This window comes from Dendropsophus ebraccatus, chromosome 1, assembly GCF_027789765.1.
Source record: "Dendropsophus ebraccatus isolate aDenEbr1 chromosome 1, aDenEbr1.pat, whole genome shotgun sequence".
In the NCBI taxonomy this organism is placed as follows: Eukaryota; Metazoa; Chordata; class Amphibia; order Anura; family Hylidae; genus Dendropsophus; species Dendropsophus ebraccatus.
The window spans coordinates 143,453,995-143,481,241 of NC_091454.1; the positions used below are offsets into that span (position 1 = coordinate 143,453,995).

The 27,247-nt window shown below is 40.0% G+C and overlaps 1 protein-coding gene across 6 annotated transcripts in view; it reads left to right on the forward strand.

The window, feature by feature from the left end:
* Positions 1–27,247, forward strand: part of NEO1 (neogenin 1) — a 112,496-nt gene that overhangs the window by 62,170 nt on the left and 23,079 nt on the right. For all 6 annotated transcript variants that reach the window (XM_069981082.1, XM_069981053.1, XM_069981044.1 and 3 more), the window contains exons 2-4: positions 19,476–19,793; positions 25,978–26,253; positions 26,850–27,003. In XM_069981082.1, coding sequence (XP_069837183.1) covers positions 19,476–19,793; positions 25,978–26,253; positions 26,850–27,003 — 748 coding nt within the window. The remainder of the gene's footprint in view (positions 1–19,475; positions 19,794–25,977; positions 26,254–26,849; positions 27,004–27,247) is intronic.

Consider the following 27,247-nt stretch of genomic DNA (forward strand, 5'->3'; position numbering starts at 1 on the left):
ATACTGCAAAACCACAGCAGTTTGTGGTGAAATGCATGCAATTTTGCAGCATGGCGGTTGGCAGAGCAGCACGTTGTTACAGATGCGTCACACATACATAATCTGCTGCAGATCTTATACTGTTCTGCACTTCATCAAAGCCGCTGTGTGGAATCCAGAACATATAATGTACTTGGAAGGTATTAAACTTTATAGATATGTTCTGTAATATCTAGAAATTGATCTGTTCTTGTAATGTAATTGAGCACAATCTTTTTCCAGTGTTAATCTTCTTAAAATATAAACCAGTAATGACTGAAAGATCTAGTAAAATGTGCCGAGGATTCTTTTCTCTTGTGTTCATGCTATATACAGATCCCCCAATAGCATCTATGTCATCACCAGATTATCCTGGGCCTACTATTTGTGACCACCACTGACACGCCACTATTCTAATAAGGATTGACTTCACCTGCCAGAGCGCTCTTGCATTGTTGTCTTTTGATGTCAGCACTTTGGTAATGCCTGCCTATTCCTGCTGCACACTTCACTACTGTCTTCTTTCTACACAGCCACCAATCTAATAAATGCATTGGTTTATGCCTATTGTAGTCATTTCTATTGTCATTGTAGTGCAGCCTTTAATGCTGGGAACAATACTAGTTTATGCCCTCTAAGAGATTGTAATTTCTTTGTTTGCAGGTTACAATTCAGCATTCAGGTTTTTTTGTGTGGTAAAATTGCTACTTATAATCCTAGCTTATTATATTAATAGTGTATTGTTTTCCTCTGCGCATTTTGTATGCATGAGATGCAAACTCAATAGAGATATTACATTTGTGTCATGTAAAAGAAAGTCTTTCCATTATCAAGGTTCTTCTTAGTAGGTGTTTCTTTATCATCATTTACTTGTTCCTTTCTTTATACGGTTTACATCTCTTTCCAGTAATGTTAAGTAGGACAGATGGGTGTGTGACCTGTGGGGCTGCCTTTCCTGGGATAGAATTCCTATTTCTGAATCGTGTGTTATTTGAACTGTAGAAGTCAGAGGAGGTCACTTCTCTGTAATGTATACTGCCTTACTGCCAAACAGCACATAGTCGGCCTGACCGAGGCATCTGTCTTAGCACAGATTTCCAGTAACTATGGCTTGTGACCAGCAAACTGCAAATCCAGTGGACATATGTCATCACACTGTGACGCTCATGAAATTCGCAGGTGGTGAAGCCGCTGTAGTGTATGTTTTATACATCAAGATTGTATTCACTTGGATAATACCTTATCTTGCTGCCAGTGAAATATAAGCATTTATCTTTTCTATTATGTCATTTAAGTCTATATATGTTCAACTAACATATATTACAGTAAAAAATGAATGAGCAAGGGAAGTGTAATACAATCAGGAGGGAGTCGCTACCAAGGAGCCAAGTAGGGGAATAATCATCCTGCCTCCTGTAACAAGTGTTTGTGTTGATTTTATTAATTAGCTCTGGTCTGTTTGCTGCCTTAATGGAGACAAGAGTTCATTGGTGTAATTACAGCCTGGATGTGGAGTGGCAGAGTGACAGCTGAATGTCTGGGGGGGAGGGTGAGAACCTCTTAAACATGTGTCTCCTCGCTTCCAACCCACCTCTGTTCTTTTGAAATCTGAATTCTGCAAAGGATAAATAATAATTTCGGTTTGTAATGAACGTCACGTGAGGATGATTATAATTTAATATATGCACACAATGCTGAGAAGGGTTTCGGAGAACAAATGTTGGCTTAATAAATCCTATCCAGGGTGGACAAATTACTTGAGACTCCTGGAGCCACTATAGTTCTTTTCCATTCACGGCCATGAGAACTTTCTCTAGACACATTGGCCACCTGTTTCCTTAGAGATGTCAAGCTCTGCCATATTGCTATACAGTGGCCCCTTAAGATACAATGGTCGTCCTGGAACCAATTAATATTGTATGTTGAGACCAAAACTCTATGGGAAAACTGGTAATTGGTTCTGAAGCCCCCAAAATGTCATGCTAAATTTAGATAAAAATTGAGGATTAAAGAAAAATTTGTTGATAACTAATATGGATAAAGCAAGCACTTACATATAACAGTCAGAGCTACTGGAGACTGTACATTACTTTCTATGTAGAGGACTGGAGCCTTTTCAGGGTCCTGTACAGCTCACACAGGGTCCCAGAAAAATAAAATGAAGCCGTCCTCACCTGGTACAAAAAGGAGCAACATCTCCTGGCACAGGTAAAGAGCAGCACAGGTCATGTAGTATCACACTGTAGTGTAGAGAGGAGATACTAGACAACCGATGACTGCACGCACTTCAGTAACACTAGGGTTTTACATATAAAATGGTCACTTTTATTGGTTGATAATCTAGTTATTTACATGTTCCACAGATCCTGACAGTCTGTAGCATTGTATGTTGAGTCTGGTCTTAAGTTATGATGGTCCAGAAAGAACCATTGTATGTTGAAAATATGATAACCTGGGGCCATTGTTAGTTGAGGGGGTCACTGTATTTTATAAAAAAAATTCTATGATGATCAATTAGATATTGGAACATTGTTTGTTTGGGCTTTTAAATTACAGTTGAACTATAACTTCCAGGAGTTTGGCTAAGTGTAAAGGGTTTATATGAAAGTCCTAGCTTTTTTTAGTGCTCTCAGAACCATACATTTTTATCATTCAGATCATGTTTTCAAATAGAGAAGAAAGGCAGCTATCATTGTGGCCCCTTTGTAGTGAAGACCTTGTTGCATTGAAGAAACTGATTCAAAGAAGAAACACATTGATTAACACTTTGAACTAATGAACCCATTTTATTTATGTGCAGTCTTTAGTGTGTCATTCTGGGAGCTCAGGAGCGGTGTCTACAGTAGTGGTCAAAAGGAAGGCTTTTACCCTCTTCCCCTTCTTGTGGTCTATCCGGCCACAAAGTGCTCCACAGAGGCCACCCTTAAGGCCCTATTACTCCAAACGATTATTGGCCGATTATTGTCTGGTGTAATAGAAGACAACGATCAGCCGTCATGAACGATGTCGGCTGATCGTTTCTGTTGTTTGTCCGGACGATCTAGTGATCACCCGGGCAGCCCCCCTTTACTTCTCCGCATGATTAATAGTGCCTTATTAAGTCAATGTAAGTGAGTGCAGATCTTGTTGATCATGACTTAGTTGCACTTGTACACTGCTTTTATATCAGGCTTTGTAAAAGGGCACTTAGTCTTCAGAATACAGAAAGGGTTAAGCAGTGACGTGTCATAATATTTCCACACAATTGTCCACAAACTTGCTGTACTTTCTCCCCTCCAAGGCAGCAATAAACTGGTGTGGAAGCATATGGTCGACTTTACACAATGAAATCAGTAACAGGTCAGACTTGTTTGAATTCTCTAATTAATACATACTTAATTAGAGCATCTTTAATTATCACTTGGAGAACTGGGGAATCTTATCTAATCTGGTGGCATATGGGAGAGGATAGACGTGAACTAATATGCAATTCTGCTAAGACTAGAGAATGATTTGGCTTGAAATGTACTCTCACCACATGAGGCCTGACTGTACTCTGTAGGCCTGTGTTACACTGCCCAGAACTGTCCATTTTGTTCACTAGGGTAATCTGTCCTTTTTGCTGAGACTTACCTTTTATGCTGCGTTTACACGTAACGATAATTGGCCCGATCGTACGATTAACGATGTCGGAGTAACGTTTTTTTTCATAACGAGCAGCGTTTAGACGGTACGATATATCGTACGGAAAATTCGTTGTGCGATCGTTTTGCGAACGCTTAAGCCTATCTCACACATTGGTTAAATCGGCGAACGACTGTTCACACAGAACGATTTGCCAATTTTTTACGAACGACGATTTGATAACATGTTGAAAGATCAAAATGCGCGATGTATCGTTGTCGTATCATCGTTCGCTGCGTTTACACGTACGATTATCGTTCGAATTCGATCGTTATCGCGCAAATTTGTACGATAATCGTTACGTGTAAACGCACCATTAGTTTTTGCTATTTGCGATAATTGAAAATCTTGATTTAAAAGTGTTTCCTGGGACTTTAGGTAAGCTTTCAGGAATTGATCAGTAAGGGACCCTGCATTGTACAAAAAAATAAAAATCTCTTTTCTGTCCTCTATAAAAAAAAAACAAAAAAAAAAAACGGGATGTTAACCTGGCTCTATTTGTTTGCCCCTTTTTAAAAAGAGCTGATCTTAAGGAAAACTTGGCAAGTGCACAGTTGTAACCATGATTAATGCCTCATTAAAAACATACAGATCCATTCACAAAGCAGTTTGAAGAAGAAAAAAATATCCATCCGATAAATGGTTTAACAGTATAACCAAATGTCATGCGAAGAGGCCCTAAGCAACTCTGCTTCAAAGGATGATAGTCTGCTCTGGTCATGTGCTTCTCAAACTCCAGCGTTGGCAGCGTTATTACAGGAGGCTCTTATATCTGTATTGCATTGTACAGTGCCATTCATTATATTGGCAACCATTTTTTCATGCTATGGCATACCATAATTTTGACTTTGATACTGATATCAAGTTGACTCTTCTCAATACCAAAACGATGAATTGTTAAATATATGCAAAAAACGCAAAAATAGAATTTCCTTTTTCTTTCTTTTCCATGAGCAAATATAAAGTAATCCTCTGGAATTCACGTCCCAAACTGCTGAAACTATTAGTTGTCCCAATGGGGCCATTATATGAAAATGTCCCCACAGACTAAGTATATAATGGCCACATGGAGACTGAGCAAATAATGAGGCTCATACACTGAGCTTTCAAGTCACACGGTCAGTTTACAGGGCATACTCTGCTCATGTACCAAGATGTTTGGGTACAGTTGCATACAAATGCAAATAACTTCCGGACTGCATGAATTTCGGCTTACGCTAGACTAAGGGCCCTATTACATGGAAAGATTATTGTAAGAAAAATCTTCATATCGTTTAAATTTAAGTGATAATCTTTCAGTGTATATGCAGGTAAAAATCAAACGACAAAATTTGTTTGTCTTAGATTGCATCTTTTGAGATGACCATAAATATATTGTTAAAGGGAACCTGTCACCAAGGCAATGCTATCTAATCTATCACCATCATTTTATAGAGCAGGAAGAGCTGAGTAGATTGATGTACAGTAATACCTTGGTTCCCGAACACCTCAGTGTTCAAACAATTCGGTATTCAAACTAAATTTCCCCCTGAAGTTCTGCTCGGTACTCGAACATTGATCGGTATCCAAACAAAATCAGGGGGATAACTGTCAGCTGAACTAATGTTCACCTGACAGAGGTGTATTTGGAAACAGGAGCAGGGGATTCCTGTTCCCCGCAACAGTGAGAGGCAGTAGCTGGCTTCTTAACAGGGCGTCCCCGCAGCTAAGAGGAGCAGGAGCAGGACTGCAAGTTTAAATAGCTGCCAGCTACTGCCTCTCACTGTTGCGGGGAACAGGAATCACTGACATGCTTAATTTGTCACTACAAAATCTAACAATGCGAAAGTAGGAAGTTTTTGTTTACTAAAAAAAAATATTAAAAATATCTGTGTATCACCATATCCTGATCTTTACAGCTTAATTTTTTCACCCATGGAGCTGTGTACAGGCTTGTTTTGTACTGTGATCTATGATTTTTGTCAGTACTACATTAACCAATACTTGACTTTTTTTAGATTTTTTTTTTAATTACCCTGCAGCTTTGTCACTGGCCCTGCTCCAGAACCTGCATCATTCTATACCCATCTGACTCCTACTGTAAGGGAAGTATTACACGGGCCGATAATACCTGTAAACGAGCGCCGATCTGCTAGATTGGCGCTCGTTTACTTGGCCTATTACACGACCCAGTAATCGTTTAACAAGGGCTGCAGGGACATCGTTACCGATGTCCTTGCAGCCCTTGTTTAAACTGTATACATTACCTGTCCATGCTGCAGGGCTCCCCTTGCGCTCTGCTTCTCCCCAGGTCCCGCGCGCTCCAGCTTCAGAGCGGCCTGTCTCAGCCGACAGGCCACTCAGCCAATCACTGGCAGCGGCGGCCTCAGAGAGGCCGCTTTGGAGCTGGAGTGCACAGGACCCGGTGAGAAGCACAGCGCAAGAGGAGCCCTGCAGCATGGATAGGTAATGTACAGTATTCTTCTTCGTCAGCCGCCTGCCGGGCACCACTGTCATGCATAACAATGAGCGGTCGGCGCCCGACAATTATAGGTCCAAACCCATAGCAATGATCAGCCGATGACAACAATCATCGGCTGATTGTTGTGTTTATTACACGGAACGATAATCGGCCGAATTATTGGGCTGATTCGGACGATTATCGTTCCGTGTAATAGTACCCTATGTCATGAGTGGAAAAGGGGTTAAGTAAATGAGGCGGACCAGGGCTGGCCACTAAGTTGATTATTGAGCAGCAGTGTACCTGTCCTTAGGAATCTTCACCCAATCAGCCAGCAAACAGTCACTTCTGCTGTTGGATGATTGAGTAACTATGGATACAACTATGGAAGGTGAATTCAGTGCACAAGCCCTATTCTAATTTAATAAAGCTCATAAACGTAAGTCTCCCATAATGATTGTATCCATAGTTTCCTGATCTTCCCACTTTAGCAGCAACTGCATGCTGATTGGGTAAAGATTCCCAATGACAGGAATGAGTTAAAATAAAGGATTGGAAACCAGTATTTTACATATGTATATGTATTATTTAAAAAGAAAATGTATTACCCTCCCCTCATGGTATCCAAATCGTACTGAAAATTCAGTGCATCTTGCATATCCACGGACGAAAATGAGTATCGGATTCTGAAAACTGATAATTTTCTACATTGTTTGTATCAATTATGTTTTTTTGGAGGGGGGGGATTTGATTTTGCTACTGAAAAATTTGACGAAAATGTATATATTGATGTGTCTATGTTTTGCTTTATGTCTTTATTTGATGGATTTATTAAAAGGTTGAAGTTTAAGCTTGCACTTAGCTTTTTCTTCATCCTGTAACAATGCGTGTTATAGAGCTGATAAAATCTACAAATGGATCTGATATTTTAAGGTTGTGATGTGATGAAAGCTTTCTGCCTATATATACACTGATTTTACTGTCGCTGGATGGAGCCTTGTTCGTCAGTTTGACTAATGTCCTCTTTCTGTAATAGCTAGGTTGCCATGGAAAAGCCAGAATGGAAAGGTTTATCTAAACAAACAGCATCTTGATCTTCCTTACCCTCCTCCAAATGCACATTCACTTTGTTTCTTCCCCGTGTAGGCTTCCACGTTAAGAAAAATATTTTATTCTCCCTTTTTGTCTAATTTCTTCTATCAAATATGGATAAGAATTTCTGACCTATTTTTCCTGGGACATGCATTAGTGATTAGTTGGGAGGGGGATATGGTTGGCTTTTATATAACATTTTTCTGCTTCTTTATATGCAAAACTGCTGGTTGGTATGGTAAAGAAGTTACCACAGGATAAAGGAGGAACAGATACTACTTTTTAAAGTGCGTTCAATAAAGGCACAGTCCCAAGACCAAATGGGGTAGCACTCTTAACTTAAATTCATGTAGAAAAAAAATAAAAAATAAAAATAAATTTATATATATTATAATTTTATTTTTTAATGGCTTTTACCCCCTAATTTGTTGTTAGCAGTGATCAATTTACAGAAAATCCAGTCCATTATAACTTGCAGAATTCCACCTTTTTTGCTCAGTGTGAACTGGGCCTTAGTTGGTAGTGCTGCTCATTTAAATAGTTAGACTGTCATCTTTAAATATTATTTAAGATACTGAGATTGAGGCATTCTGGGACAAAGAGTGGTGCTGTTTCTGGACGAAAACGGCTGTGTTTTTGGAGCCTGGACAATCCCTTTCATAGCAACATATGTATCAGAGGTATACAGAATGTTTTTACCCCTATTTATGGTGTGTTTACATGTTATGGTTTTGTACTGCATTTTTTTTATTCAAATCCTGGAATGTATTTATAAATAGGAGAAATTTTATCGCCTTCTATTGATCTGCAGTTCGAAGGGATGTTTTATTTATTGTCTTTTTTGGATTCCGTATATAACTGTCAGAACACACCCCATCTGAAATTTTTGATATCCTGTTGCCACATTATGGGTTGTATAAAGCCTAGATAAATGTACCTAGTAGAGCTATAGAACAGTCTGTTGGATTTTGAACCGCCAATTCCTTTATTCTCCAGGAAGATGAACGTTACCAGAAATGTCTCCCTGTTGAAGTAATCCTGCACTTTTAATGAATCTATGCATACACTTTTACGTAGTGGTTAGAGGAGAATATTTATAGGGTTCGTATCATAACTGCTTTTTACAAGGTTCTTTTTTTTATTATAAATAATAAAAAAGATATGGCCAGCTACTCCTAAAATTAGTTTTTAGTAATATTCTAGTTGCGGTTTCTTTTTCTCTTAGTATTGTTTTAATATTGTTGTGTTTAAATGGACTGTCAAATATTCCATTGTGTTCACAGCCCATGTTCACCTCCAACAGCAAATGACCATCTTAGCTCAGTTTTGCTTGACTTTGAGTGGGGGGGGGGGAATGTGACTTTACGACAGAACCCATATAAAGGGACCTTGTGTCTTAAAGTTTTTTCTCTTGCCTCCTCGTGGTATTTATGCTGTTAAAATGGATATTGAATGTTACTCTTCTGTAGCTAGGGACAGATACCCTTAGGGATTTTTATTTCCTTTTGTTCTCTGCTTGTGTTATACAGCACTTGTGGGCAACTCCTGGCGCCAATTCTCCAATGAATTTTCATGGATAGTCTCCTCCACATGAGGCAGGATGAGCCAGTTAAAGGGCTGATGGACAGACCTATAAGTTCACACTGCAGGGGTTATGAGGTGTCTTCACACTTTGTTTCCAAAAGAAAAAGGGGCCAAAAGACTCCTCGGGTCGTGACACTTATCCTCAGTGATCAGCCAGTGTAGTAAAAATTTATAGTCCTTTTCTGTTTGTGAATGGACTGTTGGTTCATTAAGTACAAAATCTTCATTTCGGTCATTTCTTTATGCAACATATCCTTTTTCTGTGTACTTGTTAGTAATGCTTGAAGGGCTTGTGTTTTACTTGCCGTAAATCACCATAACGTATGGTATGTGGTTAGGTCATAGTATGTGGGGCATGTGCTCACTGAGTCATACTACAATTGTTAGCCCGTTTTACAGAACATTAGTATATAAAATAATGTACTATAATATGTGATGTGTCCTTCACTTGAAATATAGTTGCTAGTCTATATATTGGTGTCTCTGCATAGTTGGCTTACATTTTAACTGCACCTTAAGCATTCTCCAATACATGCCTACAAGTGCCAGGTTGATCGGAAGCCGGATAATCTGTCAGTATGTTATTGTAGTGAGGGAGGAAATTGGAGTGCCTAGAGAAAATATGTGGTAACAAGATGAAAGTTCCGTCTCAATATTACATTGAGGGAAGACATGTTAGCCATGCATAACAGAAAATTGCCTATGGCTCTGTATATTCTGGGAAACCAAAGCATAGGCATGCACTCTTTATAACATTTCATTCACTAAAATTTGAAATGAATCCAGTGAAATCCCTATTAGAGAGGGGAGGGGAGATAGCAGGGTTTCTCTTCTTGTGAACTGCGATTTTGCTGGCAGGATTGTAGCCCCATGCATGTTAGAAATGACTGCTGTTTAACACAATACAACAGAGTGATCGAACCAGAAACCATAGATCCACCTTAAAGGGGTTATCCAGCGCTACAAAAACATGGCCACTTTTCCCCCTCTCTTGTCTCCAGATTGGGTGGGGTTTTGAAACTCCGTTCCATTGAAGTAAATGGAACTTAATTGCAAACCGCACCTGAACTGGAGACAACAGTAGGGGGAAAAGTGGCCATGTTTTTGTAGCGCTGGATAACCCCTTTAATTGCAAACTGCAGCTGAACTGGAGACAAGAGTCATGTTGTCTCTGAAAGAATGTGGCCATGTTTTTGTAACGCTGGATAACCCCTTTAAACCGGATATCCAGCGCCACAAAAACATGGCCATTTTTCCCCCTCTCTTGTCTCCTGGTTGGGTGTGGTTTGAAACTCCATTTGAAAGTTCCATTGAAGTAAATGAAGCTTAATTGCAAACCACACCTGACCTGGAGACAAGAGCAGGGCAAAGTGGTCATGTTTTTGTAGTGCTAGATAACCCCTTTAATGGATGTGATATGTTCACATCATGTTTCTGTTTTGGAACAGACTGAAAAAATTGGAATGAAATCTGCATGGAAACATGCCACATGTGAACATGGCCTCATGCATGTGAGCAGAGAAGCTGTATTACACAGTGCAATTTTTTTAGTGGAAGTAAGTGCTGACTTGTCAGTTCAGTGCTCACTTCCCCTGGTTCCCTGTTGGATGCCTGTGCTTCTACACGCTCAGACAACTAGGGCAGAGCAACAGGAGGGACCCCCATTGAAGTTAGTGACGGTCTGCTGCTTCTAATGGGTGGGGTGACACACAGCAGACTAGCGCTGACATGAATAGAAGTCAATGGCGGGAATTTACTAAGTGTAATATTCACGTGAGTCTTAAAGGGGTTATCCAGCGAAAAACTTTTTCTTTTATACCAACTGGTGTCAGAAAATTACACAGATTTATAATTTACTTCTATTAGTCTTACCATACTTATCAACTGCTGTATGTCCTGCAGGAAATGTTTTATTTTCAGTCTTAGGACTCATGAACACTAAGCAAATGATGAGGAATTGAAGAGGAAAGATTTCTGCTTGAACTTCCTCTTCTATTCTGCTCTGGCAGAATAGCAGCTGAATTTAAGCGGAATTCAAGCAGAATGCAAGCAGAATTCAAGCCCCATTGACTTCCATAGGATTCTTCTGCCCAAAGGAGTGACATGTTACTACTTTGGGTGGAAAGTGGATCTGCGGCAGAAAATCAGAGCGGAAATCCCATTAAACACAATGGGACATTGCTTTGTTCATATTTTACGGGATGAATTTCAAGCAGAATTTAAAAGCCGATTCCTCTTCTTCAATTCCTCGCCTTTTGCTCAGTGTGAATGAGCCCTAACACAGTGCTCTCTGCTGACATCTCTGGCCGAGACAGGAATTGTCCAGAGTAGCAAAGGTTTTCTATGGGAGTCGTTATGGAAAATCTCTCCTGCTCTGGACAGTTCCTGTCTCGGCCAGAGATGTCAGCAGAGAGCAATGTGTCAGACCGAAAATAAAACAACATTTTGTACAGGACATATAACAGCTACTAAGTACTGGAAGACGTGTGATATTTTAATAGAAGTAAATTACAAATCTATATAACTTTCTGACACCAGTTGATTTGTAAGAAAAAGATTTTCACTGGATAACATGTCCACTTTCTTCCATGGAAAGTACCACTCTTGTCTCCAATTTGGGTTAGGTTTTAACCAAGACCACATTCACGCGTCCGTAAATTTTGCGGACCTTATGGACGAGAAGGCCTGTCATGGGATGTTTCCCCATCCGGCATGATGTATCAGTATCATGCTGGCAGCGAGGAAAATGAATCTCTGTGGCACTGTAATGACACAACTGTCATTACAGTACCGTGAAGATTCAAACAGTCTCACCACTGCCGGCATGGTATTGACACACCGGCCATGACAGGCTTTCACCAGTCTGTAAGGGCCGCAAAGGTGTAAATGCTGCATCAGTTCTATTAAACTTAATGGAGCTTAATTGCAAATCACACCTGAACTGGAGACGAGAGTGTTTCTGTCTGTGGAAGAAAGTGGCCATTTATCTAACGCTCGATAACCCCTTTAAGTAAAGTTGTGCTGGCTTCCAGTAGTTTCGCTATAGTAAGAGACACACACTTCTTTATAAAGCAGGTGTTACAATGGCTGCCTGTGTGCTTCCCCTTTTTTCTCTCAGGATTACCTATGGGATCTGCTGAAATACATTGAATCTCCGATCTTTCCCAATACAGCAAAGCTGGTCTGTGTGGCCTTCCCCCCATAGTTTATATCTTGTTCTTGAGCAGCTCTCGGTGCTCTGCGTGTGTGAATCTGGTTTCTATGAGATCTATTATTGTGAATACCAAGAACTCAAGTTCATCACAAAAACTATACTCTGAAGGTAGGGCCATCATGTAAAATTGTATTGCTCTTGTTGCTGTCTCAGTGGTCCTATAGATGTTTGTGGCATACATCTATACTATCTGCTACTATCATCTGTGAGAGTCAGTCAGGCTGTAGTTACACGTAGGCCGCCATGTGCTTGTCGCCCTCCCCCTCCGAGCTGCACTGTACATACCCACAGTCTGCAGGCAACTCCTTAGAAATGCAACTTGCTGAGCCCTAGGTATCCATGGAAACCAGTGGCATGGGACTCCTGACTGCCCTCCCCCTTCTATTATACACATGTCTGCGGAGGGGGCGTGTGATTTGTGGCGTGTAGCTGGTAGCAGGGGGGCTGTTATTGTGCTTTGGGGGTATGCAACAGCTCTCTGATGGATGGGGGAAGCTGACACATTATACAGGGTGAGGAAGCTCCATTTATCACTGGGAATCAACCAGTCATGCTGGGCCTCAGCAATGCATTTATTTGCCTTCCCCTTTTAATATGCTGAGGTTTCATTTCCATATTGACTATATGAGGTGTTTTTTTTTGTTTTTTTTACTTTGATCTTGGTATAAGGTGTCTTCTACCTGCATTCTGGTTTTTAACCAGTTTACCAACAACCACAGTATATGGAAAAAAGTATAATTTAGAAGCAAGTAAATCACAGCAAATTGCTATCACATATATATATAGTATGCTGTTAGAAAGCCTCCCATTACAGTACATGGCTCTATCCCGGGTTACATGGGGCACTTCTCTAGCTTGTGTTCATACGTGGTGTTTTTCTGAATATTGCACTTGTATATTAGGAGTTAATAATTTTCTGTGTGTAATAATATATATATATATATATATATATATATATATATATATATATATATATATATGTATATTATAAAATAGAATTTTGATCAACTACTCACTATGTACCTTGTGGCCTATTCTCTCCCTTTACAAGCTGGAGAAATCTAGTTAATAAGCAGAGCGGCTTTGGGAAATGAAATTCCCCACGGTTGCTCTCTCCAGTGCTATCGGCAGAATAGAGCCTGTATTTTGTCAGTAGAGAAGCTGTCGAAATAGCCTTCAGCACTCTGGAATAGCCTTTTTGCATTGATAGAATTCAGACTCTGCTAGCTTCAAATGCATTATGTGCTATACATGGAATTTGTGTAGTTCTCAGTGTTTGCTGTATGTTTTGTAAAGTAATTGGAAATGGCGCTTATAACAGGAAGTGCATGTATATGCCTATACTTTATGATGCACATCCTATCTATCTATTTATCGGGACTGGTTGGACCCTTCTGTTTGATCTTTTATGAGGTTACAGGATGAGACGATCTTTATGTTCTGTGTTTAGTCCATTCCAGAATAGAGCTCACCTTGTGTGATGGCCAGAAGCAGCATCTAGTGCCATTCCCCCACCACCTCCTTCCTTTGTGAATAGTGAAGTTTGCTTTAGCTCTCCTACCCACACAGGCATAAATACCACTTTTCCTCCTGGATTCCCTGTCGCCCTCTTCCTGTATTTAGTCACTGAGGATTGAAAAACAGTTTTGCCGAGCAATGAAATGGGTGAACTATGTTCTCTGTGATGATAAAATCTGTAAATATGTAAGCATGTTATTATGGAAAACCTTTTACTTGAATCATAAATGCTGTTTGAAGGTGACCTCCCCACTAACCGCTATAGTATGTGCTAGGCATATTGTGTACAGAAAGTGATTTGTTTATAGGTTGATGAAAAAAATAAAAAATATTGACACTTTGCAGTCTTCAGGATTGAATAATTGGATTTAAGACTTAAAGGGGACCTTTCACCTTCCATTTCCTTCAAGGGTACCTCCATTAACGTTGACTGCATCTCCTGCCATACATTGAAAATTGATAGTGGGGGAGAGGGCGGTCGCCTTATGAAAACCATTCAGCAGCAAGCACTTCCTCTGCAAAGGAGCTGTGCCGAAGAGGCTTTCTATGTTGTATTGTTGCCTAATTGCCCTCTAGATTATGTTCACACAATAGATTTTTTTCATTGGTGAACTCATTGTAGTATCCAGAGGCAAATCCCCTCACTTCTGGTGAGGATTTACACTCTCAATGACATGCATTTTGGCTATGGTTTCTAGCACAGTTTAGCTCTATTCAGTGGGCATAATCTGCTTCTAGGATACCTGTTGTGGAATCCATTTTTTTTCCTTTGAGGCAAATTTTATCTCTGTGTCATATGAAAGTTACTTAATATGAATGCAACCCACTCTAGTGATAAGTTGGGGTCCCTGGTGTAGGGTTCCCAGCAATCACACATTTATCCATTGGGAGTCAAAATTTGTATGGGAGAGACAGTAGCTCTTGGCCACATGCAGCCAGAATGCAGCTGAGAGCCCTTATTTTTCCATTAAAGGGGTACTCCACCAAAAAGAACCTTTCAAATCAACTGGTGTCAAAGTTTTATGTAGACTTGTAATTTTACTTCTATTTAAAAATCTTAAGCCTTCCAGTACTTATCAGCTGCTGTATGTCCTTGAGGAAGTGGTGTATTCTTTCCAGCCTGACACAGTGCTCTCTACTGCCACCTCTGTCCATATCAACAACTGTCCAGAGCAGGAGACGTTTTCTATAGTGATTTTCTACTGCTCTGGACAGTTTCTGACATGGACAGAGGTAGAAATATGTCCCCCAGGACATACACCAGCTGATAAGTACTGGAAGACTTGAGATTTTTAAATTAAAGTATATTACAAATCTATATACCTTTCTGACACCAGTTGATTTGAAAGAATTTTTTTGCCAGTGTGATTTTACTAATGTTACCATTAGTGAATACGGCAATGGTACTTGTACAGGACTGAAACCATGTTCTGTATGTTTGTCTGGGATGGATTCCTATGAATTGTGAATTTTAAAATGTCATTGCTATAACTTTGTAACATGATTGAATGATTATTGTTCTGTCTAAATAAGCAGTTTCTGAGAAGTTGCTGTTGCTTGTCTTATTTAATAAGAATTGATTATATGACATGTTTTGGTGTGACAGCTCTTCTCCCAGATTTATCTAAATACTGTCACACTGCTTAAAGGAAATGCTGAAGGAGAGAGGGTGAGGAAGGACACGGTCTGCCTGCCCTTACAGAGTCTTGTTATAGAAGAACTGCTGAGTTAGCAGATTTTCACGGTAGGGAGAGGTGAGCTGGCACTGTGTTGCTGTACCATCCTCAGTCTTTGCTGTTGGTTGCACTGTTTAAGTGTTATCTGTTCCCCCTTCTATTGCTGAACAGATGTTCAGAATGCCAAAAGCAACATCAGGCTTTCTCTCATATACTGCTCATGCAGGGACCATTGTCCTAGACATGGGGCTTTTGTGCAGAAAAGCCATGCAGAATAAAACTGTGCGGTAACATCTCTGTTACGAAGTAGTATCCTTGTGGAGAGATTTGCTAATAAAATCACAAAAACCCTGTTGCACGTTTAGTCTGTATTGTAATTTTTGTTTTCTTCAGGAATTGGACCATTCACTTACAAATATTCACAGGGTCAAATATTCCATGCTGGGAAATGCAACAATTTTTGCTGCGATCTGAGTAATCTTTTTGGCGGGATATTTTTAAACAACTTTATTAACTAAACTAAATAAGTAAGTTAAATAAGTAATGTCCTGTGGTTGTTTAGCTAGAGCTAACAGATTTCCTATGTGTTTCATTAAGGAAGTAATGTGTTAGTCCCTATGGGGCCTACATCATTGTTGCAAAAGCACCAAGACGTGCATGACCTGCACTACATTTATTATGGACAAAGGGGAGAGTCCATAGTATAAGGGTGGTGCTTCTGTTAAAATTAGAGTGCTGTAAAATATGACAAAATGGTGGTGCATGCTTCTGGTTTAAAGTAAGCTACTAATATTTGGTCACAATGTAGACTAGAAGTCTTCAAATATATCACAATTATCAATCCGCCTGATAAACATTGATCTAAATCTGGTGCATTTAGAGACTATTTAAATTTACACTGTCTAAGGGTCCTTTTACATGGGCCATTATGTGGCAGGCAGGAGTGCTCACTAGCCATAATCGACCCGTGTAAGGGCAAGCAGTTGACAAAAAGAAATCGCTTGTTTGTCGTCTGATCGCATCTTTTTTTTTGGGTAGTTAAAACATTACAGTCTGAGTCGGCTGTTTTGCCAGCTAGTGAGTAGAGGGGCACTGCTGCTTGGCGCCTATCTGCGGTGCTGAATTGGCTGTGTAAGAGGGCCCTAAAGGTTGGTTTTAGAAAATCTGGGCTGCTCTTGTTTATGGTGTTATCCTTGGAGCTGAAAAGATCTTACCTATTATGCTCCTCCACATGCCACTTCCTCCCTCTGGCTAGCTCAAAAGTATAGAGATGGGCAGCTGCATGTCAGGAGCAATGCGTGTGATGCCAAAACCAAGCCTGCATTCAATGTTTAATACCTGCCCAATGTTGTGGAGACATCAGGCAGCTATTGGACACTGTGTGCAGCGTGGATTCGCCCACACGCTATGCTTAGAACTTGCACTTGCCCACTCCTTGTCTCGAAAGATACCTGTCTGTTGGAACTGCGACCTGGAGGAGCATGTAATGCGCGACATCATCAGATCGTTGCACAGTCCGTCACGTTCGGCAGCATATCTACTACAGAGCCCTGCTTATGTGCAGGTGCTGGTAATGTTTGCATTGGGGATGACTGGGTCCAGTGCATGAATTGAAAACAGGATGGCTTAAAGGAGAACTCCAGCAATTTTTTTATTAAGGTATTGTATTGCCCCCAAAAGTTAGACAAATCACCAATATACACTTATTACGGGAAATGCACATAAAGTGCCTTTTTCCTTGCACTTACTACTGCATCAAGGCTTCACTTGATAAAATGGTGATGTCACGACCCGACTCCCAGAGCTGTGCGGGCTGTGGCTGCTGGGGAGGATGATGGCAGGGGGATGCTCAATGTCTCTCCAGTGCCCTGTGTCCCTCAGTGTCCCTCTGCCATCATCCTCTCCAGCAGCCACAGCCTGCACAGCTCTGGGAGTCGGGTCGTGACATCACCATTTCATCAAGCAAGTGAAGCCTTGATGCAGTAGTAAGTGCAAGGAAAAAGGCATTTTATGTGCATTTCCGGTAATAAGTGTTTGTTGGTGATTTGTATAACTTTTTTGGGGGGCAACACGATACTTCAATAACAAATTTTGCCGGACTTCTCCTTTAAGGACATGGCACATCACATGCTCCTCCAGGCTGCTCTTCCAATGGACAGGCTGAGCAGGGAAATGTGAACACTCCAATAGCACAGTGCCAATGAAGCAGAATTGGTGAAGACACTGAGCAGCTCAAAGTTACTGAGCACAGCACTTCTGTAAATTTAAAAAAATTTTAGATTGAGGATTAACCACAAATAGTTATAGGAAAGTGGCCAACCCCCTTAAAGGATTTAATTTATAGTAAAATAGTTCAGTGTACAGTATTAGCAACTATACTCACTGTATATACTGATAGAAACTTCCTGTGTACCTCAGAGTTAAAATCAGACTCCCCTCCTCCAGGCTGTGCTGCCCTGCTTTGTGGTGTTTCGGTCAATAAGATGGCCGACATGGAGGAGCATGTGACCATGTCCCGGCCCCCTGTGTCCTCCATTGACATATACAGGCTCAGTAGTGGACAGAGGGGGTGGGGCATGGTCACATGCTCCTCCATGTTGGCCATCTTATGGACAGAAACTGCACAGAACAGTACACTGAACAATTTTAGTATATAGTGGCTGACCCCTTTAAAGTGTCACTGTTGTTATAACTTGAAAATCTAAATCAACAGTAGATGTGAAATAAAGCAAGTTTGCACTTTACAGTCGTTATTTTTTTTTTTTAGTTTAAGCACAGGAAGTGCTGTGTTTTCCTTGATAACTACATACAAAAAATGACTGTAAATTGCTAACTTGCTTTGTCACATCTACTGTTAATTTAGATTTTGAAAGTTATAACGACAGTGACACTTTAAGTTCACACCCGTCAGACACCCAACTGAATTGCCAGACAAACTATTAACTTGCATATCTCAACAACAGAAGGTGTATCAAGAAACTGTGAAAAGGTGTGTAATCGGGATAATTATTTTAAATAAAATGTTATTAATTAGTTTTATTAACATGCTTTCCTTTTTAACACTCTCCTCCCCTAATAGGGGGTGGTGAGGGCACCAAACTTTGTTACATACAACATAACAACAACAACAAAAGAAACAACACGCTGCGCTGTGTAATGATAGTTTCCTAATTTTTAGGCTTTGTACAGGTCCCCTCTAAGTGGTGCTACTGCTGAATTATGAGATTGGTCATATAAGAGACAGCAGGTGAAAATTTAAATTCTAAAAAGCATCTAATCAGAGGCAGACAGGAGGCTGAGCTGCAGGGAAGTGATTGTACTATACATAAAAGATGTCTAATGGTGTGTTTACACAGAGATTTATCTGACAGATCTTTGAAGCCAAAGGCAGGAACAGACTATAAACATAAAACAATTCATAAAAGAAAGACTGAAATTTCTCATTTTCAAATCCATTCCTGGCTTTGGCATCACACATCTGTCTCTCTGTGTAAACACACCATAACACTTAATGGACAATTAGGTAGGGTCATATGTTGGAAATTTGTGTTTCCGATGGAGAGCTTCTTTAAAATGGGGTGGGATTACCCCAAAGGTGAATGGTTGCATTGTGAATTTCTGGACAAATGCGAGCCAAGACTTTACCCTGCCTGGACAACAACCCCAAAATATCCTGGTTCTCTAGGCAAGAAATTGAACTACTCTTGGAAAACTAATGCCCTATAGATACTGATGACCTACTGGTGCCATACAGAATACTTACAGATTCATCCATATCCCTCCCTATAGATATTAATGGGTATTTTCCATCAAAGTGTTAAATGGACTAGAGTAAAGCATGCTGTATTTTAAAGTATATACATATTTCATATGCCCATGTGAATTTACCCATAAATTAACATGGAAACATATTTAACTTCATTCACTGAGTATTTTACAACCACATCTGCTTGAGGTTTGTCCCAAGTATCTACTACTCTTTCAGTAAAATATTTTATCATGTTGCTTCTGATCTTTCCCCAACTAACCTCAGACTATGCCTCCTTGCTATGTTTAGTCTCTTATTAAACCTTGGCTCATTATTACGGTCCACAAAATGTAGATGTTGTACAGATGCACAATATACATGTGTGAAGGGGTTAGTGGAGGCACCCTAGTCACAATGGTGCTAGTTAGTATTGTTATGAACTATTTTATAACTGTATCTATGTAAGCCAAGGTTCTGTTAAAGTTGAGATGGCTAACTATTTTTTCTTTGTATCGTTTTCAGGCTCAGCTTTCAGGACATTCACCCCCTTTTACTTCCTGACGGAACCAACAGATACTGTAACTCTTCGTGGGACTCCTGCGGTTTTAAACTGTTCTGTGTATGCTGAGCCAGCAGCAAAAATTGAATGGAAAAAAGACGGAACTTTTCTTAATTTAGTATCAGATGATCGGAGGAGACTACTACCAGATGGGTCTTTGTTTATCACCAGTGTGGTGCATTCAAAGCACAACAAACCTGATGAGGGTGTCTATCAATGTGTGGCAACGGTGGATAGCTTAGGTAGTATTGTCAGCCGTACAGCACGGCTTTCTGTAGCAGGTAAGTACACGCATGTTGCTTAGATTGTCTTGTTTAGATCGCCTCATCCACACATTTTAAGCTAGTTTCTAAATCATTGTTTTTCTGTTTTTGGTGCTGTATTCTTCTACAGTATACAATTTGAAAAGTATCAATGAAAATTGGACTTTGGTTTTCGGAGATGCACTGCTATGGTAGTTTAGTACAGTAGTACAGCAGGGAAACCTCATTTGAGCTGCCCACCTGAATATGTGAAAACAAAAGTGGTCTTTCATGGGTTGTCCTGTCTAAGAGAAAGGGGTACAGAATGATTTTTTTTAAGTGTCTAGGAAAGTCAAAAAGCATGTACAGCACACAGATCAATATGAATATCTTTGTTTCATATGTTTAATAACTGGTACCAAACCTGGTTCGCCTATTCATGGTCCTAAGCACGATTCCCCTCCCATTCCTCAGTCATAGTCCAAAGCAAGGCTACCAACCTCAATCCTCATTTCGAGCATAGCCCCCTTCTCTTTCCTAGTCCCCAGCATGACTCCTTCTCTCCTTTCTAGGCTCATACATGACCACTTATTTCTTTTACTAGCATGGCTCCCCAACTTATGTATCATCCACAGCATATCACATCTTACTCTTCACACATTGATCCTTATCTTATTTATGGTCTCTAGCATGGCTCCCAATCTTGTTCCTGATATTATATTATGAAAGTATGGCATTTGTGTAGAAACATGCAATGGTGATTTTCTCATGTCATGGTGGGTATACCCCAACACAAATGTCAATGTCTCAATAACTTGTCATGTGCCCTAGAGCATCAAATAAAGCTTGTCAACAATGTCTAATGATGTTCATAAGCCAAATTATTGTCCCATTATCCCATTCTTCTTAAAGGGTTTTTGGGGGGTACAGATTTACAAGCCTCTACACAGTGATGAGGCTAATCCCATCATTCCGATGTTCCCAGTTTGCCAGCATCTTTTCCCTTATGAATGAGACCTCAATTGAGCATTGTCGTCTATGAAGGTGAAATTAGGCTTGTGGTGTTTATGTAGAGGCACAATGACTGAATTATTGATGCTATTTGAGTAATATAGGCTTGTCACTGTACTGGTCACAAAGTGTAGGGCAGTTCTGTATTGACTAAACACTGTAACACCACCACCGAAAGGCAACAAAGGCTGATGCATAGTGCTCTCGTTGATGTCTCCAACATCGTTGGCAGTTATTATTTCTGCTCAGTGTGAATTGACTTTTAGCAGTTAACAGCACTGAGGCCCACTGGTCCCTCATCCAGTGTGGAAGGAGAGCACTATCAGCCACTGTTGTCAGATACATAGTATTAATAGGCAATAATGGGCCATTTAAATCTATTTTTATTTATACCTAAGCCTCTGGCGCAGTTATGTAATTCTTCTGTAAATTGACTCCCATTCATTGCAGCTGCCATAAAACACTACCTGTGCCGAGGAAATATAGGAAGGCAATCTATGTTTCCAATGGCTGACCACAGGGGAGTTTTACTTTCCTACAGAAATCTAATTAATGAAACACTAAATGCTCTCTTCCTTTACATGCAGTGACAAGCAACTTCTATAAATAGTGACAATTTATCTTAGCCTGTAATTATGAATTTTTTTTCCTTTAAGTGGCAGTTGTCCCAGATGTGTTGCATGTTTTCTTCCCAATTGGCTGCAGTAGAACAGGTTGCAGACATGTCTCTGCTCCTCTTTCATTCTTTGTACCTTAGAACGAAATTAATAAAAGGCTAAATTTTACAATTGCCATTTTATAAAAATTCTCCCCAGTCTGGAAGGCTTTACAATCTGTTTCTGCATATGAACGCATTTGTGTGTTATAGATCTAAATATGTGTGTGTATGTAATATACAGTACACACCCTCCTGTGTTTTCTATAATTGGACTATGTAAAGTATAAATGAGAGTGGAATAACTGGTTATTTAGGTAATCAAATTTACATCGTTCTCTGTTCATCCTGTCTGAGACATCCAAGTACTCACTATTACTTTTGTGGTTTCCTTTCCCCTGCTATAGCAATGTGATCGCTGGTTGTTTACATACAAGACCCCTATCCTTTTTATCAAGAGGTTGATTTTATACATTAAATGAAGTTGTAGTTAAGCCTCATTCTGTTCCTTTATCACCCGGTGCAGGATTATCCACACTGCGGTGTGATCGATAGAAGAATGTGGCACTGCCGTTGAGTGATTCATTGGGAGCGGAGAGGCAGGCGGGGGAGGCTGGGGTGCATTGCCTACAGGCTCTTAATGAACAGAACATTGATCTTTGACAAGATGTGTTGGTGTCACTAATTGTATTGTATAGGCTGCGCAAGGTGAAGGGTTACGGCTGCAAGTCAGTGAAGAGACTGCACATTCACACTCAGTACGGCCTCTCTGTCTAAATCTGTCACTGAATTCTTTCAGCTTTATCATCCTCTCTATGCTTTTGCCTTGCTTGCTACACCATAACCATGATTAATGTACCCCCTCTGTTCTCTTCAGTCCTATTCCAGCATCTTTGAGCTTGAAGTAGCTAGCATATAATGCCCTTAAAATACCTCATATAAAGTTTAAGGAATAAGAAGTATGTAAGGTCTCATCCACACCTATTTTTTTTTTTTCTGTCCGTGAATCAGGGTTCTGATTTACAGACAGAAAAGAACAATCGATTTAAATGTGATCATCTACACATCCCTTTTAAAGAGGATGTACCATCAGGTAATCTGACCCACGGATAGAGTGGCGCCGTCACGGGGAAGCCGGTACCCCGATCCTTTTTTCGGACCGCGGCCTGTTTCCGTGTATGGCGCCGTTTTATCGACTGGGCCGGGGCTGAAGCACGGGGGACCCCGCCCCTCTATGACGCGGCTCAATTGATTGTAAAGGAGCCGCATCATAGAGGGGAGGGAATTCCCTCCCACTGGGTGTGGGCCAGCCCGCTTCCTGTGTTCAGCCTCGGCCTGGTACGCGTGGATAGAACGGCGGCATATACGGGAACCGGGCCGCGGTTCAAAAAGCTGTCTGTGGCACCAGCTTCCCCATGACTGCACCTTTCTATCCCGTGGGTCATATTAAAAACTGATCAGTTTTTGGCCCCTGAGCTGTTCCACAAAAAAGTAGGAATTGCAGTTATAAGGTTGGTTTTGCAAAACAGAAGTTCCAATAGAAGTCAATGGGTCAGTTGTAAAAGGATGACAAGTAGATGCACCATCCTTGTGCCGTTCGTTCTCACTGAGGCATTGCCTGGCAACTTCTAGGCAGGCTTCTCCCAATGGCCATTTATTACCGTCCTCTGTGTTTTGTGGATCACTTATGCAAAATGGATGGTTTCTCCAGGACATCACTGATTCATTTTTCTGAGGTCCCAGAAGAAAAACTGATGTGTGGATGAGGACAGAAATTGATCAGGCTGGAAACTTACCTTGTGATTCTGTCATGTATAACTTTGACTTTCCTTTAGTTTTATCCAGGGATGGGGAACCCTCAAGCTGTTGCAAAACTACAATTCCAATCATGCCTGGACAGCTACAGCTTTAGCTCTAAAGGCATGATGGAAACTGTAGTTTTGCAACAAATGCAGGGCCAAAAGTTCCCCATCCCTGCTTTAAGCCTTTCCTATAATGTGTTAAACCACTCTAGAATCAACACCATTGCATATTATTATTTAGATACTTATGATGCAGATCAGCTCTTGTGTAGAGCATGCACCGTGCCAACCCTTACCAGATGTATTATGTAATGCATACCTTTTTTCATTAACAAACTCCATTAGCACAGATGTTATTCACATACGGCCAATAAGTTTTTAAAGTGTCAGTTATTTAAAATTATGTATAGTATGGTTGGTTTAACATCTGGATAGAGGGGCACCACATGTATCATTACAAGTATTAACTAGACCGCAGGAAAAGATGAAATGGTTGGAACCACTAACAGTCTGATGTAACCTAAATCTCACTGGTCCTGGTGCACAGTCTGCACAGGGGCGGCTAGTTATTAAATGCCATTTAAACTACTGCTATTACACATAAGATCATTCAGTGCACATAAGATTATTTCCATCCCTGTTTCTTGCAGTTATACATTTGCTTATGTATTTTTGTCAACCAATCTTTTATTCTCCTTTATGAATGCTTACTAAACATTAATTTCAAGTAACTCCATAATGTTTGGAATGATCATAAAATACACAGCAGATCACTGCAGTTGTTTGCTGTACCATTCTGATTCTTTTCACTTCTATAATAGTCAAAAATTGGTTTACCTTTTCATCAATTTGCAGCGTACTTTAAGAATAATGTTTTAGAATAGCATTTGCGCTAAAAGCATTTGTATTTCTAGATTGTAACATCCGATTGGTTATGAACAGCTGTTCAATAGTGGTTCTGTTTTCCTACCTTTTCTATGACTGTTCACCTCATGTTGGTCTGATGTGGTAATTAGTATTTGTAAGGAAACTGCAAAGCTTGTATAGGGTTCTTGTGATCTATAGTGTTCAATACTCCTTGTGTAAAAAAATAAACTAAAACACCAGCTAGGCAAAACTATGTATAGATCCTTGCAGGTACAGTATCTATATAAAATAATAAAGACTACCTCCTCTCAGCGGTGACTGTCCGCTCAGTTTATCACTGACCTACATCATTCTGAGCTGCTGTCTCCCACAAGTCGAATCAGTCTCTGAAGTGGAGGCGAGATCATTCAGCGAAGACCCAGAGGATGACACTACGGGAGCAAAGCGAGATAAGCATGTGCTCTTTATTGATGAAAATACCTATATTCCTAGGAAAAACTAATATACACTTTTACCTTAAAAATTAGCACCCAGTACCTAACTCAATAACAGAAAACACCTATAGAGTACTATGTGCCCCAAATAGTCATAAGTCGCTCCGAATTTGCAAAATATACAACCAAAGTTAATTAAAGCCACCACAAAAGAAAAAAACATAAAAACAAGACCTGTGAGGTGGAAGACCTCACTACTGGGACAAAAGTAACAAAATGTACAGAAAGTGTGCATGTATGTAAACCTCATAGTCATCTCACTTAGCATAAATACATACTATAAAATAAAGTACATGATGCTCCAGTACGCTGAACAGAGTAATCATACAGAGTATACCTATACACATGCCAACAGTGTGTTACAAAGAATGTGCATAGTCCCAGTCCGCTGGCCTCCCACCTCACTCCGTCGTTACGCTACCGCTTCCTCAGGAAAGACCCTTCTGTGGCAGATGACATTTGTCCCACACTAATGGAAAGAAAACCCTTCCTGATTAAAAATATGGCAATCAAAATTAATCTCTGAATCAGTGAATTCAGAAAATATATTTTTAGAAAAAGGGGGAGATTTATCAAACATGGTACAATGTAGAATTGGCTCAGTTGCCCCTAGCAACCAATCAGATTCCACCTTTCATTTTCCAAAGAGTCTGTGAGAAATAAAAAGTGAAATCTGGTTGGCTGCTAGGTTATACTTTACATGACTTTGATAAATCTCCCCCAAAGATGCGGAGCCAATTGATAGATTTATAGAAAACGTTCTGGATAAATTGTCATTTTGGGCTAAATGGTCAAGTGGGATGATCCACTCATTAACTGCTTTTTCTCAATGCACAATTATACACCAATAGCAGTAAACCACTGAGAAGGACTACCTACTTGACACCTACTTGACTACTTAGCCCAGAAGAAGCAGAAGCTTAAATTAAGTTTATTCTGGAACTTTTCCCACAAAGCTGTGTATCAGTCTCCTCCTGCATATTAGACTGCATTTTTATTGTGACAGGTTTCCATTAAGCCTATTGTGGGAAAACTTGAATTCTTCACTTTCTTCTTGTAAACAGTATGATTTTGATAGCACATTGGCATTTTTTGTTTCAGTTATTCTGTAAATTAAAAAAAAAAAGTGTGTAAAACACATCAAACACTGTAAAATAGAAATTGGTGTAATCTGCCCACAGAACCAATGACAGCTCAGCTTTTATTTTACCAGATATGAAAGCTGAGTTTTTATTTTACACACTTTGGTTAATATCCTGGCCCAACATTATGAGATTGGAAATGTTCTCATAGTGATCTATTTAGGTTTGACTATTCTCCAGGTTGTTGTTTTTGTTTGCTGTACATATTGTCTTTTTTTTAGATGTTTTTTTTTTTTTTTTCTTTTGTTTCAGGACTTCCCAGATTCGCCAGCCAACCAGAAGCCTCCTTAGTATATGTTGGAGATAGTTTTGTATTAAGCTGTGATGTCAGTCCAGAACTTGTTCCATTTGTTCACTGGGAGCAAAACCGTGTACTGAAAGAGCTAGATGATAGAATCTCTATACTAGCTAATGGCAGTCTTGTTGTAAGCAATGCCAATGAGAGTGATGTTGGACTGTATCGCTGTGGCGTGGGAAGTGGCGCAGCTTTGAAGTATAGTGAAGAGGCAGAAGTCAAAATTCTAGCAGGTAAAATTGTGTGTGTCTGGTAAGTGCTTGTTACCATGTAATTTTCTGGTTGTCTAACTGGTGGTCACATAACCCAGATGCAGTAATGAAATGTATGGATACACCTGAGAATGGATGAAACAGATGACTTGGGTTAATACTGGGGAGTTAGTGTTATATGGGCAAAAAAAAACACTGTGCTCCTTTAATTCTTGCAAAGAGAGACATTTTTTAAAAGAGAACAGGTTTGTGAAGTTCCTCCATAGAATTTCAGTCTTATACCTTGTTTCGTTTGTTATGTTTATACCAGGGATAAGGAATCTGTGGCCCTGCAGCTCTTGCTAAACTACCAGATTGTATAATGTAGCATAAATAAATTGCCAGTGGTATACTGTCTGTTTGCTTATTTTATGTTTTCAACAAGTGCCCTGCACTGTGCCATGTCTGTGATGAAGTAGCAGTGGGCACCAGCACGGCAGATATGATTACTGCAACCAACCTATACTAAATGCAGGAGGATTGTTTGAATAAGCAAAATACTGAGTTTAGCACTTGTATATACAAGGATAAGAGTGTTTTTGTTTCATATTCAGATCTTTTTGTTTTTTAATCCTCAGAGTCTGGAGAGAATCGTCCTTTAATATTACTACGTCAGCCTTCCACCTTGACCAGCGTTGTTGGACAAACAGCAGTCTTTCCCTGTGTTGTATCTGGTTACCCAACCCCCAGTGTGGTCTGGAGTCATAATCAGGAAGAAATACTTTTAGGGAGGTAAGTTATTGAATATGTATCGGCCACTGTTTATGTACCAATGTTTGGTGTAACCATTTTTATTAAACTACGATACTGGTTACAGTGCTGTTTTGTGTTTTAATCGTGACACAGAGCTAATGTTGCAGGGGCTTAAATCGCTTAAAATAACCATAAGCAACATATTCTGATCTGTACATCATTAAAGGGGCTAAAAGCTGATCTACAGCCAAGATGGCGCCGGCCAGGAAACTACATCTCCCAT